Genomic DNA, 14,345 nt, shown 5'->3' with positions numbered 1-14,345 from the left:
GATGGCTTGCAATAAGATCAAAAGAAGAAGAATAAGGATGAACGTCTATTAAAGTTTGTGTGTCGAAGCTCCCCCAAACTTGGCCCTAAAAATCCAAGCCCCATGTTTACTTTCTCTCTTACTTGGTTATTTAAAGTCCCTTGGGATTAGTCTTGTGGAAGGCATGGAGCTCATATAAAAATCAGCAGGCTCTAGTTAACAAGCTCAAGTTGGTGAGGTTTAGATTGAGTAGTAGTGCCCTCAGCTAGGGGAAAAGGTCTTGGGTTCTAACCCTAACACTGCTATTGTGAGAGTGCATACTCAGAAGATTGTAAGATTGCATTAATTTTTGACCCTTATGAGCTAAAAATTATTGTGAGCACATTTAGAAACCTTTAGAAATTGCTAATGTGTCAAATTTTTATTGCATTTGTACCCCCCTCTCCCCCTCCTCTCTCTACCTTCCTTTCTCTCTCCCTTTTTTACAGCCTTGCTGACTTAGCTCTCCCAAAATCTATGGTTAGCCATGCACCCAAGAGAGAGAGGGGGGATGAAGCCTCGAGCTTGACCTCATATACCCTGCACTCCATGTAAGCTTCTAAACCTACAAAGCTTCTCTGTACCCAATGCCTTCGTGAAGATATCAACCACCTGATCCTCTATAACCTTCTCACTCACAAACTGATAATACACCTCAATATGTAATACCTTCATGGAGATGTCAAACCCCTCATCATCCTAGCAATATACACTGGGTTATTAGCCCGATTGTATGTTGCTCATATTGTCACAATAAATGCCCTATCCATGGTGCCATCTCCATGGGCTCACCCATATCTGTGGGTAGCTTTTTAACCCAACTACCTCACATGTCGCCATAGCAGCACCCTTGTACTCAGCCTTTATATTGGGAAAACTTCTTGCTGCTCTAGCTAACATCATCACTCCCAAAAGAGAACATAAAGCCACTAGTAAATCTCATGTTTGAGACACTACTAGCCCAATCTACATCTGTGTGCCCATGTACCTATATCCTAGCCTCATAGAGAAGTCCACAATGTATTGTGGACTTCAAATCCATAGAGAAGTCCCAGCTTCATCGAGAAGTCGATAATGCATTGTTACAGACTTCATGTACATGTACCGTTATCCTGACCTAATAGAGAAGTCCATAATGTATTGTGTAGCCGTGTACATGTACCTGTATCCTAACCTCATAGAGAAGTCTATAATGTATTGTGGACTTCATGTTTATCCTCCTAGCTGCATAAACTAACTCACCAATCCAACGGAATAGCTCAAGTTTGGCTTGGTGATAGTCATGTAAATCAAACTATCTACTATTCATATGTACATAGTAGGGTAAGAGATCACCTATATCAACACTGAGATTAGCTTACATCCTATCATCCCATACTTGGATATCATATCCAAAGCACACTACCTCTGCAAAAGCTGAATCCTATCACGTGATCTAATCACCTTATACCTAGGAAGTATAGTAAATCTTTCATTTCAAACTTCTTCTCAAGAAGCATCTTCAACTCATGAATGTCATATCACTATCACTTGTGTGACAATCAAGTCATCAACATAGATGACCACTAGCATAATCCCCCTATTAGTCTTTCTCACATAAAGTGAGAAATCAACATAGATGACCACTAGCATAATGGTTAACAACATAGATGACCATTATGTGATATTGGTCATCAACATAAATGTGAGCTGCATAATCCCCCTGTCAGTCTTTCTCACATAAAGTGAGAAATCACCATTGGATATATCCAAAATCCAATAGTGACAAGATTCTTCCCTATCTTGTCTGACCATGCTCTAGGTGCTTGCTTCAAGCCATATAAGGCTTTGCATAACCTACAAATAAAATTTGGGTGTGCATGATCATCATATCCTGGTGGTGGATACTTGGTGGGTGCATCATGTAAACTTCCTTTTCTAAGTTACCATTTAAAATGGTATTCTTTACATCCATTTGATGGAAAAAGACCACCCTTAGCTACGAGCAATAGCAATGACTACTCTTATAGAATCCTTCACCTGCATATACCATCTACTCATCTTATCAAACATAACATCCTTGCTCATGTGTAGTGGGTTATAGTTGTTAAAAGAAGATACATGGGAAGCTCAAAATTGTTGCTTGATTATTATGAGAGCCAATAGCTCTTTATATATAACTTATAAAAAGTAGAAACTCTAAAAACAACGAAAATAACTTTGCTAAAAACACCTAAGTGGGAAAAAACTTTGCACGCAAGCTGGACCGTTAGACTCGCCTTATCCTCGCCAACATCTTGAGCTTGTATTTTCTCAACAATCCTCCTCAAGCTCAAGTTCTTTAAAACAGATAGCCTGTACTACCACTCGTCTTGTCCTCGCCAACATCTTAAGCTTATCTTTCTCAACACTCCTCCTCAAGCTCAAGTTCTTCAAAATAGATAGCATGTGCTACCACTCGTCTTGTCCTCACCAACATCTTGAGCTTATATTTAACACTCCTCCTCAAGCTCAAGTTGTTAAAAATAGATAGCTTGTTCTACTACTCTTCAAGGTAGCTCCATCAATTATTCCCTTTAAGGCTTTCAAGTCTTCAATGTTGATGGCGAACTCCATTATTGACAATTCTATGTCATCAACCACCTTTGTGGTGTCGAAGATTGAGTCACTCTGACTCTTGGCCTTTCCATTGCTTTTATCTTTATCTTTTCTTGCTTTTACACTTGGTCTGTAAACTTTGACCATTCTTGAACTAAGTTCTTCTTCGAAACTTTGAGATCCATCATCGATGGATTGAGAAATATATCCAAATTTTCATTATTCTTGTGTGTAGTCGCCTCCTTTGGTGATCGATCCTCTCTTGGTGATCTTTGAACCCTTGTTTCATTCTTCGATGTGCTTGATGTAGACCAAACTCTAGGTTTTCCTTTCCAAGTCAATGTAGACTTTGAATTCCTTGAGTGTTTTTCATGTTCTCGAGATGTACCAATGTACCAGCTTTTTGATTCATCAAATGTCACTTCCCTTGTGATGTGTATTTCTTTTGTTAGTGGGTTCCAACATCTATATGCTTTTCTATTTGTTGCATATCCAAGAGATATACACCTCTCTGTCTTTGACCTTGTATCGTCGTTTGGTATACGAACATAGGTAATGGTTCCAAATACCTTCAAGTAAGATAGGTTAGGTCTATAATATGTGTACACTTCTTTTGGACTCTTGTATTGTCCATTTGCTATCCTATTGAGGAAATGTACTGCTATAAGTATAGCTTCACCCTAAAGATTATCTGGCATTGCTTTTATATTTAACTCTGCAACTCCATGTTAGGGTTAACTATATCTCCTTGTTGTTTTCGTATGCTATGCATCTTCAAAAATTTATCAAATTTCCATGTAGAGTCTTCTTGGCCATTATCAAACCTCAAGCATCTCACATATTTTTGAGTTTGTTTTTTTCACTAATGCTTTCTTTCCTTGGAATTTCTCCAAGGCTTCTTCCTTGTTTTTCAACAAGGAAATCCATGTCTTCTTGATGTAGTCATCAACAAGTGTCATAAAGTATATGTATCCACTCATAGTAGATGTCCTCTTTGGTCCATGTATATCCATGTGTACAAGATCAATCAATCCTTTGCTTTCTCGACCATTGCTTTCTAATGGTAGACTAGCTTTCTTTTTGAACTGGTAAGTTAAACATGTATGTGGTGTGACCCATCATTATTGAATTCAGGCAATCCTTTGACAATTCCCTTCCTCTGCATGTCTTTCAACTTGTGAATGTCTATATGGCAAATCCTTTTATGCCATAAATCAATGTTTGACACCTCTTTAAATCCTCTAGTTCCTTCCATATGTGTCATAAGAAAGGTATGTTGCTTCACAGCATCATCCTTGATGTCATTGCGATTTCTTTATTGGGAACCTTTCCTTTTAACATGTCTTTTATTTCTATAGCAATCTTTTGCTCAATGTCCTTGTTTTCCACAATTGTTGTATGTATTTCTATTATGCATATCATGTCTTTTTCCATGTCTACATTTTCCTCTAGTGAATACTCTTGTGCTCCCCTTGTGTCTATAGTCTTCTTGATATACAATCCCCCTTGTGGACTTTTCGAACATGCACAAAGTGTTACCCTTATCCATGTACTACTTTCTTTGCTTGCCTCTTGAGCTTATTATGCGAACCGTCGCTCTAAAACCATGAGAAGAATAAGGGGGAGAGTGTAAGCAGACACTCTTTGGAGGTGATCTAGACAAATGGAGAACAACCCATTTTCTTCTTTTTCCTTACTTCTTTACAACCATAACATAAAAATAAGAGTACATACTATATAGGAAAGTACTTTCCTACTAAAATATACAAGGTCCATAGTGTGAACTCGAATATAAGAAAGATGGAAGACAACCCATTTTCTTCTTTTTCCTTACTTCTTTACAACCATAACATAAAGATAGGACTATATACTATATGGGAGGACTATATACTATACTCGATTATAAGACAGATGGAGGGACTATATACTATACTCGATTATAAGACAGATGGAGGACAACCCATTTTCTTCTTTTGGACTATATACTATATGGGAAAGTACTTTACTACTAAAATATAGAAGGTATATAGTGTGAACTCGATTATATGAGAGCTGACGCTATAACTATGCCATAACTCTAGTAACCAAAGTGGCTACCATACAACTTGTAAACCATTGGTGGTACTTTACTACTAAAATATACAAGGTCTATAGTGTGAACTCGATTATATGAGAGCTGACGCTATAACTATGCCATAACTCTAGTAACCAAAGTGGCTATCATACAACTTGTAAACCATTGGCGTTTACTAATCATAATCTTAGCAACCATGCTAGTGGATAAGCGTGGAGGTGTCATCCATATCCGCACTAGTTGAGCGATATCTCAACCATGTTTGTGGCATAAGTGTAGAGGTGTCATCCATATCTGCACTAGTTGAGCGATATCTCAACAAGAGTGACACCATAGATGAGCAAGAATAAACAAACTCCATAGCTAGTTGCCATCTAAATAAGATAAATAGAGAGAGAGAAACTTATACCTTTTGGAGGGAGAGAAAGAGGAAGTTCCCCCCTTCCTTTTTTTGAGAAATATATATATATTTATATTAGTATGTTGTCCATCTACATGTACAATAGTCATCCTTTTACACATACCTAGGAACATCCTTTTTATACGTATCAAAGGAAGAGTTGAGTTCTGAACCAAAAAAAAGAGGAGAACCTAGCACACCACACGCCAATGAATTTTAATCCATATAAAATTTTCCGTGAGTGTGTGAGTGAGATACAGAGAGAGAGATGGCTACCGCAGTGACTGTCCCACGTTGGTTGGTAAGTCCTCGCCACAGCTGCTGCACTCAGGAAAGCAGAAGCACAACCAGCATTACCAACATCACCGTGAATAGAAAAAGAAGCAGCAGCTGCTGCTGCACCATCATAAGGTGCTCGCAGGAGGACTCCAGGCCTTCCATCAGTTTTGACTTCAGCAGCCTGCGGGATATTCCCACCGTCGACGTCAACAGCATCCGACGCGCCAACTACAACGCCCGCCGCAGGCTTATCCAGAATCGCGGCGTCGCCCCCATCTACCCTGAAGTCTACGGTAATCTCCCCCCCCCCCCCCCCCCCCTCCTCTCTTAATCACGGTGCTTATCACATATTATTTATTTTAATTACCTAATCCTACCTTCTCTCCAATATGCGTTGCAGGCCAAGCTACCAAAATTGAAAAGGTCTGGAAAGAGTGGAAGAAGGTTCTCAGAGAAAGCTACTCGCGTGGTCTCGAGTACCTCACCCCCGAGGTTAATAACTTTCTATTATTATTATTCTTATTTTTGGTCATGGTCTCTGGGTCGACCATGTTCTCGGCCTGCAATCTGCCGCACATTCCCTGTTGTGCTGATGTGCCGAACAGAATGGCCACCTTGAGAATGAGATATGTAGCGGTGCCCATGACATCAACAAATGGGCGCCTGTCCGCCCATTCCCACTGGCGTGCACGTTACTCATAGCCACCTCCAATGCAAGGCGATACATGGTGGCCTCCTACCATGGCATCAACAAATGGGACTGTCCGCCCATTCCCGCCTGCGTGCACGTTACTCATAGCCACCTCCAATGCAAGGCGATACATGGTGACCTCCAAGTGCCCATGATGTAAACATATGGGTGCCCTTGGCTTGCATGTACATTCGGAGTAATATGGCAGGCCTCCCAGTGTCCATGACAATATATGGGTGCCCTTTGGCTTGCATGTACATTCAGAGTAACGGGAAAGGTAGTGGCCCCCAATGGCTGTGCCGGTCTACCCATTCCTGCCGGCGGCCACGGTCAGCCGCACATGGAGGAATGGGCATCCCAGTGCCCATATCTTCCTCTTTAAACTAGTCAGAACAGTAGACTGTGCCTGTCAACATAAAAGGAAGGATCCCATGTATGGCCTGCATCAAGGTGCAAGTGACCCCTAGTCGGAGTAATACACTTAAAAGCCGCTGGTGTGCATGCTTCCAAGCAAATGGACAGTGAGAAATAGCACGGTTGGAGTAATAAAGTTGCATGCTGCTGGTGGTCATACTCCCGAGCAACTGGATGGCACGTTCATTGGCAGGCCAGGCAACTTCTGAGCGGATTAACCCTAGTGTCAAAGTCTATGACGTTCCAAGTGTAGAGAGAGAGAGAGAGAGAGAGAGAGTTACATGCGTGGAAGTGTTAGACATCATCTCCTTTTTGCTGGCTTCATGTTTGGTGTCCTATTTTACCCTCTAGGGCTGACCATGTTAGCTAGAGGGGCTGGTCACCCCTCACATATGTTTTCCCATATTATTCCCCATTTTATGGAGTCTTGGGTATTTTTCCCAGTCGTGGAGGATTTATTCCCTAGTCGGCTGCCTTCATATGGGCATATATATAGCTGGCTTGCCTCCCTCATTTCTCATTGCTTGCTTAGCATTGTTTGCTGCAGTCCCTCACATACGAGGTTTTCTCCACTCTTGCTCGGGACATGTATACCTTTGGATGATGATATTGAGAGCAGGTTCTCACCTGTGTTTCCTCTCCATCTCTCTCTCTCACTCTCTCTCTTGTGTTTCCACTTTCCCTTCTTCCGCTGCACATTCTATTAGGAAGCTCCGTGTCCCCTTTCAGCCCTAAACACTGATGCAAAACGCAAATAGATAGAGAGAGAGAGATGCTGTGTATTGAGTATATTCCATATGGTACAAAAAGGTGTTTGTATATAGTTCTCCAGAATAAGAAATAAAGCAAATACTCCTGCTTGCAGGAGGTCTTCAGTGGGTAATTTGGGATCCCATCTGGTGTCGTCTCTACTACATCTATATCAGATTTATGTATGTTGTTTTAAAGGATTGCTAAAGACTCACTAAACTCAGGTTTAAAGAAAGGCTTCGTTGTTTCACACGGTCCTAGCTCAGCGCATAGTACAAACTGGGAGTATTCTTGAAAGAACTCCTCGTCTAGCCAAACGGCTTCGTGGGTACTTCGATCTGGGAACTTCGTGTAGAATTGACGGAGTCTTCGACCGGAACCATGCGTCCAATGATGAAGAAGGATGTGCTCAGGCTCAATGATTTCTGCTTCGTCAACCACGTCTGGCTGCTGTTCATCTGAAACATCAAACACTTCTGGTCCAACGTATGGTTTTAGCCAAGAAACATGGAAAACATCATGCATTGTCCAACTGTTAGGCAGCTTCAACTTCATGGAGATATCATTTAACTTTTTATCTATAGGAAAAGGTTCAAAACTATGGAAAGAAAGCTTGGGACAACGTTTGCCCACTTGTTTCAATCTCTGTTTCGTGATATGGAAATAGATCCTATCCCCTTCCTTGAAGTGGACATCTCGTCTAGACTTATTTGCCTATTTGTGAATTGAATATTGGCCAGGCTCAGAATTAGAGCCAAACTGTATTGAGTACCAAACTTTGCGGAATCGACATATTGATCTTCTATGCTATCCAAGCCTTTTCCAGAGATTTTGAGAATGGTAGACTCTTGAATGGTTTGGATGCTGGTCTTTCTACTAAGAGCATCTGCCACTAGGTTATGCTGACCAAGGATGTACTTGATCATTCCTCCAAACTGGTGGAAGTGCTGACCGTGTCTGGGTGTGTCGATCACTCCACTGGGCACTTGGCATCGTCTGGAGCCTCTGAAGTGCTTGGTGGTTTGTTTTGATTGTGAAAACTCGTCCCTAAAGAACAGGCTTTCAATGTTGAGTGTTGTGATCATTGACTGCTTTTCTAGCTTGCCCTTGAAAGTCTTGGAAAGATGATAGGGAAACTTGCTAGGAGGTTCTATCCCAGGGACCAAATCGATATGATGATCCTCAGGACGAGAGGGTGGGAAACTGGGTGGGAGATCATCCTTAAGCAAAATGTTTGAATGAGAAAGGAGATCTGCGAAGTGAGGGACTGAAGAAGAAGATGAGACAGCTATTATCGATGAGATAAAAGCTATCTGAGCACGAACATAAACTAATGCTCCTTCCGTTCCCTTGCGATAGCTCGTCGGACCTAGAGAGGAGAAATCCTAGGAATGCTAAGAATGCTCCTATCCCCACGAATCATGACAGGCTCAGGAAAACCTTTAGAGATAATAAAAGTGTCTTGTACCCAATCTCGATGGGATGAGGCCTTTTTGAACTTGAAAAGGAAACTGCTGTGCCTTTTGAGAAATGTGGGTGTGGAGACCAGGTGTAAACCCGTCCACCTTCAAATGATAGGGGCACTAAGGTATAGCTCATGTTGGTAGCCAACTGGGGAGAGATGGCATCCTTAGAACTGCCCATGTCAAAAAGGACTATGAACTGACGGCCCTTGGTAGAGCCATAAGCTCGGATCAGGCTTTTCTGTGTGGTTGGAGCCTCACCCTCTTGCTTAGCATCAAGCACCATGGATGGCATGGGATGCATAGAAGGTAAGAGTTGAACCACATTGGTGGTAGTAGGCGGGTTTGGAGGAGCGGGAGATACTGTGGCAGAAGGCTCTTTGGAGGCTTGCTCCGCTTGCCATTTTTGACAATCCTTCTTACCATGCCCAATGGAATGATAGAAAAAACATCGGTTTTCGGATCGGTACTTTCTTTGCTTCTCTGGAGGAAGATATCCTCTAGTAATGCCTGCTTTAGCCTTTTCTTTCGGGGTTTTCTTCCTTACCATCTGAACTAGAGCTAGAACTGCTTTCAGTCTTAGTGTCTTTAGAAGATGAATTACCCTTCCCGGTTGGGGCTTCATACTAGACTGCGGTTGTTTTGGCTTGCCTCTGTTCGTTCTCGTTTCTTCATTTTGAGCGAGAGTCAAAGCCCGGTCATATGTGTTGGGTTCAAAGTTGCGAACTGTGAACCGGATGTCAGGATCTAATCCACGAATGAATTGATCCATCTCGGCCCTCTCAAATAACCCTAACTGTTGTGCTAAAGTGATAACCTTACCGGAAAATTGAAGGACGGGTGACCCGTTCTGTTTGAGTCCATAGAACTCATTTGCCAGGTTGGTCAAATACTAGGGAGGGAGAAATCTGGTCTTTAGGTTATGGACAAAGATATCCCAACGAAAAGTTGTGACACCTGTGATTTGGTCTGTATGTAAACTAGACCAATGCTGCCACCAAGTGACTGCCTCACCCGTGAGGTGGGGAGCCGCTGCGTGGACTTTGTCTTGAGGATCTGTTAGCTTTGCCAAAGGAAAATATGCATTAAACTGATGAAGCTTGGCTGAACCAAACCCTTCTCCAAAAGTTCATTAACCTGCTTCATGATTTCTTCGTATTGTGCGGCACTCACATGGTATGCGGGTTTGTTAGGTGGGGAACTACCTGGCACAAGATCTATGCGATGATCCTTGGGCCTCTCCGGAGGTAGCTCTCTTGGCAATGCATCGGCAAAACAATCTCTATATGCTTTAAGAAAATTCAACCTATCTTGAGTCAATACATCCACATTCACATTACGTTGTTCAATCTTATCACGAACAAAAACCAAGTACGCGGAAAGACTCTTTTTCATTGCCTTATTAATTTGGATGTGTGATACAAGTGGGATGGAATCCCCCTCTTTGCTAGCATCAATGGCATGCATGCGGCCTTTATGCATAAAAGTAATCCTGTTTGTTTTGTACTCTTTGCGGGGCTCAAGCCTATGAAGCCCTTAGCCAAGGCTTACCAAGCAATACATCACATCCATTCACAGACGAGCAATCAAGAAGTGCTCATGATCCAGATAACCTTGTATATGTATGCGCAACTTCCCAATAAGAGGAGTAACTTGCACCTCTTTGCCAACAAAAGCAGCCTTTGCCTCAATCTGGGGTCCCATGTCCCCAATTCTATGCCCAAGGCAGCTGCCATCATTGTAGAGATGAAATTATCCGTCGCACAATCATTAAACATAAACAAGGAAGGCTGATCCTTGATTTTCCCCCAAGCTTTGCGTACCACCCTCTCTTTGCCATCATGCTCGGTGCTACCTTGCACATCGAGAATGGCATGCACATTAACCTTAGGTTGTTTATCCTCTTGCTTTTGCTTGTGGGTTGGGCATTGCCTAAACATGTGCTCTTTACTACCACAAGAAAAACATTTCCTCTCTTTTGCATACTGCTCCCTTTGCTTGGTAGTCAAGCCAAACTTGTTCTTCTTTGGCCCATTGTCTTTAGTTGAGGTATTTTCTGCTTTACCTCCCTTTTGGGCTTCCCGAAAGTTCTTTTTAGGTGGCTGTCCACCTTTTTGCAGGTTTGGGGCAGCCCTTAAAACCCCCATTATCTTGCTTAATTTTAAGCACCAATTGCTCCGTAGCAAGAGCAGATGCTATGAGTTGTTGAAGGGTGTGTTTCGGGTGCAATTCGATGTCCGAAGGGTAGGCTGGTTGCAACCCGGAGCGAAGCTTCCTTTTCTTCTCATCTTCAGAGAGATGCATAAAGGGAGTAACCTCAAGTAAGACTTTCCAAAACTTGTTCACATATTGTTGCACACTCTCATTGTCTTTCTGCTCTAAGTCTATCCCACTTTTGTGTGAGAGTTTGCTCCGCATTTGGAGGCAAAAACTGGGCATAAAATCTGTCCTTAAGCTCTTTCCAAGTACAAATGGGATCTTTGGTGGTCTTTTCAGTGATCCACCAATGTGTGGCTGTCCCCTTCAAGAACATGCTTGCATGGCGGGCTTTAGACTTCTCAGTGAAGTCCTCATCACTAAAAGCAATGTCAAATTGTGCCACAAATGCTAGCATTTTAGATGCATCACATTCCCCATGAAAGGCATCAAACTTGACAGATTTATCACCTGCCTTAAACTCTTTGAGCTTTTTGGCATGTGACTCATGTTCTTCCCTCTTTCTCTTCTCCTTATCCAACGGGGTAGCCCTCTCTGCATGGGCTTCATGGGCAACCTATGGTGTTTCACGAGGCATCGTGGCATGTGCTCTATGAATCTGTGGCCCTGATGCATGTGACCTCCCTGAATGATGCAATGTCTCACCATGAGACAACTCAATGGGCAAAGTTTTTAGGCTTGCATGCCGGCCACTCTCACCATGATATACATGCTTTGAATCCACTGGGCCATCATGCCTGCCATTGGCTCCAACATGTACATACATGTTTCCTCTTGTTCCATGTGGAGTAGATGCATGGCGAGAAGTGACTGAGACCTCTTCCTTGTGCACAAAAGATCTCAACGGTTGAGATGCTGGGTCATCAGGCTTCAAACGAGGTGGATTCTTGAACATTAACTCCCCATCCTCTCCCTCTTTTAGATCACTCTTTCGGATGAGATAGGAGAGTGCCAACTTCCTTGGCTTCTTACCCACTTCACGAGCCATAGACTCAAAGGTCATATTCACCATAGCATCAGCTTTCTTTGCTTCTATGACACTTTGCACACGAGGATCGGTAAGCCCAACGGGGCGTGCAGTGATAGACTCAACCACGTGTCCAAGAGATCAAAATATAAAGAGAGGGGAGAGAAAAGGGAACAGGGATCTTACACAGTACACCACATTGAGCGGGGATCAGTCCTCGCCCCCTTTCAAGAATTTATTCAGGAATAATCCATGGGCACGCTGGCCAAGATCAATACAATCAATGAATACAAAACAAACAAATATGCCAATGTAGGATATCCAAATCGATGTCGATGTGCAAGATCTTTGATGTCGAGCACACCACGGGGATGACCCACAAGTATCTCTCACCGGGCTAGTATCAGATTCAATATCCAAATCCAATGGATCTCAAGTCCAATGAATCCAAATCCAAGTCCAAGTCTAAGTCCAAATCCCAGTCCAAAATCCAAGCTCCATGTCTAAGCTCTGTGTTCCATGTTCATGTCCAAGCTTCATGCCCAAGCTCTATGTCCAAGTTACATGTCCAAGCTCTATGCCCAAGTTACATGTTCCACGTCCAAGCTCTATGCCCAAGTTCTCCATGTCCAAGCTCTATGTCCCAAGTCCAAGAAACACTCGCTTATCCCATGAGTAATCTCCACAACTCCTATAGCCTTGTCCATGAAGAAAACCATGGAAAAGCTCTATCTCGCAAGAAAACTGATATAAAACAAGTTTGAATGGTTTTTGGGCGATAAAAACATCCAAAAAGCAGTTTTTAGGGTTTTTGAAAATTTTGTCCGTACAGCTCCGTACATGTGTCCGTATCGCCCATGCATATGTCCATACAAGTCTAGGGCTATTCGTACATCTGAAAAGCAAGTTGGAGAAGGTGTTGATGGCAAAGAAGAAGCTCTCCATGATCATAATGATTTCCACACATACACTCCACGATCTCCTTCATGATGCTACAAGAGAGGTTCAAGCCTTTTTATACTTGAAGAGGGCTCTGCTTTTTTGCCAAAGCTTAACCAAGCTTTTGCTTTTGTCTTTTTTCCTTTGCTTTCCACTTTATAATAAAATATTACTCACTTTTGTCAAAGTTCTTAAACTTTGCTTTTCTAACTTCAAGGCCTTGCTTTTTGGCCCTCGAGCTCCTTTTTGAGAAAGCGTCTTTTAGCTTTTTGGTCCGACTCAGTCTCCTCTTTCCAATGGTGCCCTTGGCTCGTGGTCAACCTTGTTTGACTTTTTGCTTTTTCTTGCTTTTTGACCAAGAATGGTGCTTTTTCTTAATCAATCCTTATTGCTTGGTTCAAGACTGCTCCAATGCAATCTCATCATGTTCAACCTCAAAAAAAGGTATAGAATATCCAACACTAGTCCTTTGCTAGCATAAAGTCTCAATGCTTCAAAAGGATTCCGTTTCAGCTTTGGTTCACAAAGATCCCATGGCTTTATTTGTCGAGACATGCAATGGGCTAAGCACCATTGCAAACCATTTGTAGAACTTCCTGACATGATGTCAATCTGATGATCTTCCGATCTCTCTAGCTTCTTTGCCTTCCTTTCCCTTACCTGTCCTAAAGAAACTGCACTGAAAGAGTAGACCTAGGAGTAGCTTCCTTGTCTCCTCCATGATAAATAGAGCGGGTAGCTCTAGATTCTTTTGCAATGGTGACTCGAAAATAGGCTTTAGCAGCTTCAACTCCTTCAACTCCTTCGGCTTCAGTGGCTCAATCCTTGATGAAATCTGCAAACATTTGAGCCCTTCTTTACTCCTGTTCTCTTTTGGTTCTCCAAGAATAAATTCGTAGTCTCTGAGAGGTCGTCTGAACTGTTGAAAGTCATGGTACTCTTTTGATGTCATGGCCGCAGTTCCCATCAAGAATTTCTGTAACAACCTCATGGTTGTTCCCTTCATGAGGCCCATGGTCTCCCTCTGCTTTCAGCTACACCATTTTGCTGCGGTGTATAAGGCACAGTACATTGGTGTTTGATGCCCTTTTGAAGCATATAATCTTTGAGTGCATTTGACATGTATTCTCCACCTCTATCTGAGCGGAGTGTTTGGACTTTACATCCACACATATTTTCAGCCATTGCTACAAAGTGTCGAAAGCATGTAAACACATCTGCTTTCACTTTCAAGGGGTAAGCCCAAGCAAACTTGGAGTAGTCATCAATGAATGTGACGAAGTAAAGATGCCCCCCTATGGATGATGTCCGCATTGGACCACATACATCACTATGTATGAGTTGTAATTTACTTTCAGCTCTAACAGCTCTATCTTTGGGGAATGGTTTTCGTTGCATCTTTCCCAAAATACACCCCTCACATACATGTCTTGTTGGAGACTCAAGAGGCGGCATATTATCAACCATATGATGCTTCTGCATAAGCATCAAACTCCGAAAATTTACATGCCCAAAACGAGCATGCTATAGCTCTGCATCATGCATAGCAGGAGTGT

General features: G+C 42.4%; 1 protein-coding gene across 1 annotated transcript in view; it reads left to right on the top strand.

Moving 5' to 3' along the window:
* The first annotated feature begins 5,219 nt into the window (after window positions 1–5,219).
* LOC147622802 (uncharacterized) overlaps window positions 5,220–14,345 on the top strand; it is a 42,412-nt gene continuing 33,286 nt past the window's right edge. The window contains exons 1-2 of the mRNA XM_086822447.1: window positions 5,220–5,641; window positions 5,749–5,840. Coding sequence (XP_086678573.1) covers window positions 5,338–5,641; window positions 5,749–5,840 — 396 coding nt within the window. The 5' untranslated portion in view covers window positions 5,220–5,337. The remainder of the gene's footprint in view (window positions 5,642–5,748; window positions 5,841–14,345) is intronic.

The sequence above is a fragment of the Cibotium barometz genome, chromosome 28 (genome assembly GCF_041138505.1).
Source record: "Cibotium barometz isolate CiBa-2024 chromosome 28, ASM4113850v1, whole genome shotgun sequence".
Taxonomy (NCBI): Eukaryota; Viridiplantae; Streptophyta; class Polypodiopsida; order Cyatheales; family Cibotiaceae; genus Cibotium; species Cibotium barometz.
The sequence above is the reverse complement of the archived record's forward strand: the minus strand, read 5'-3'. Positions and strand labels throughout refer to the sequence as shown.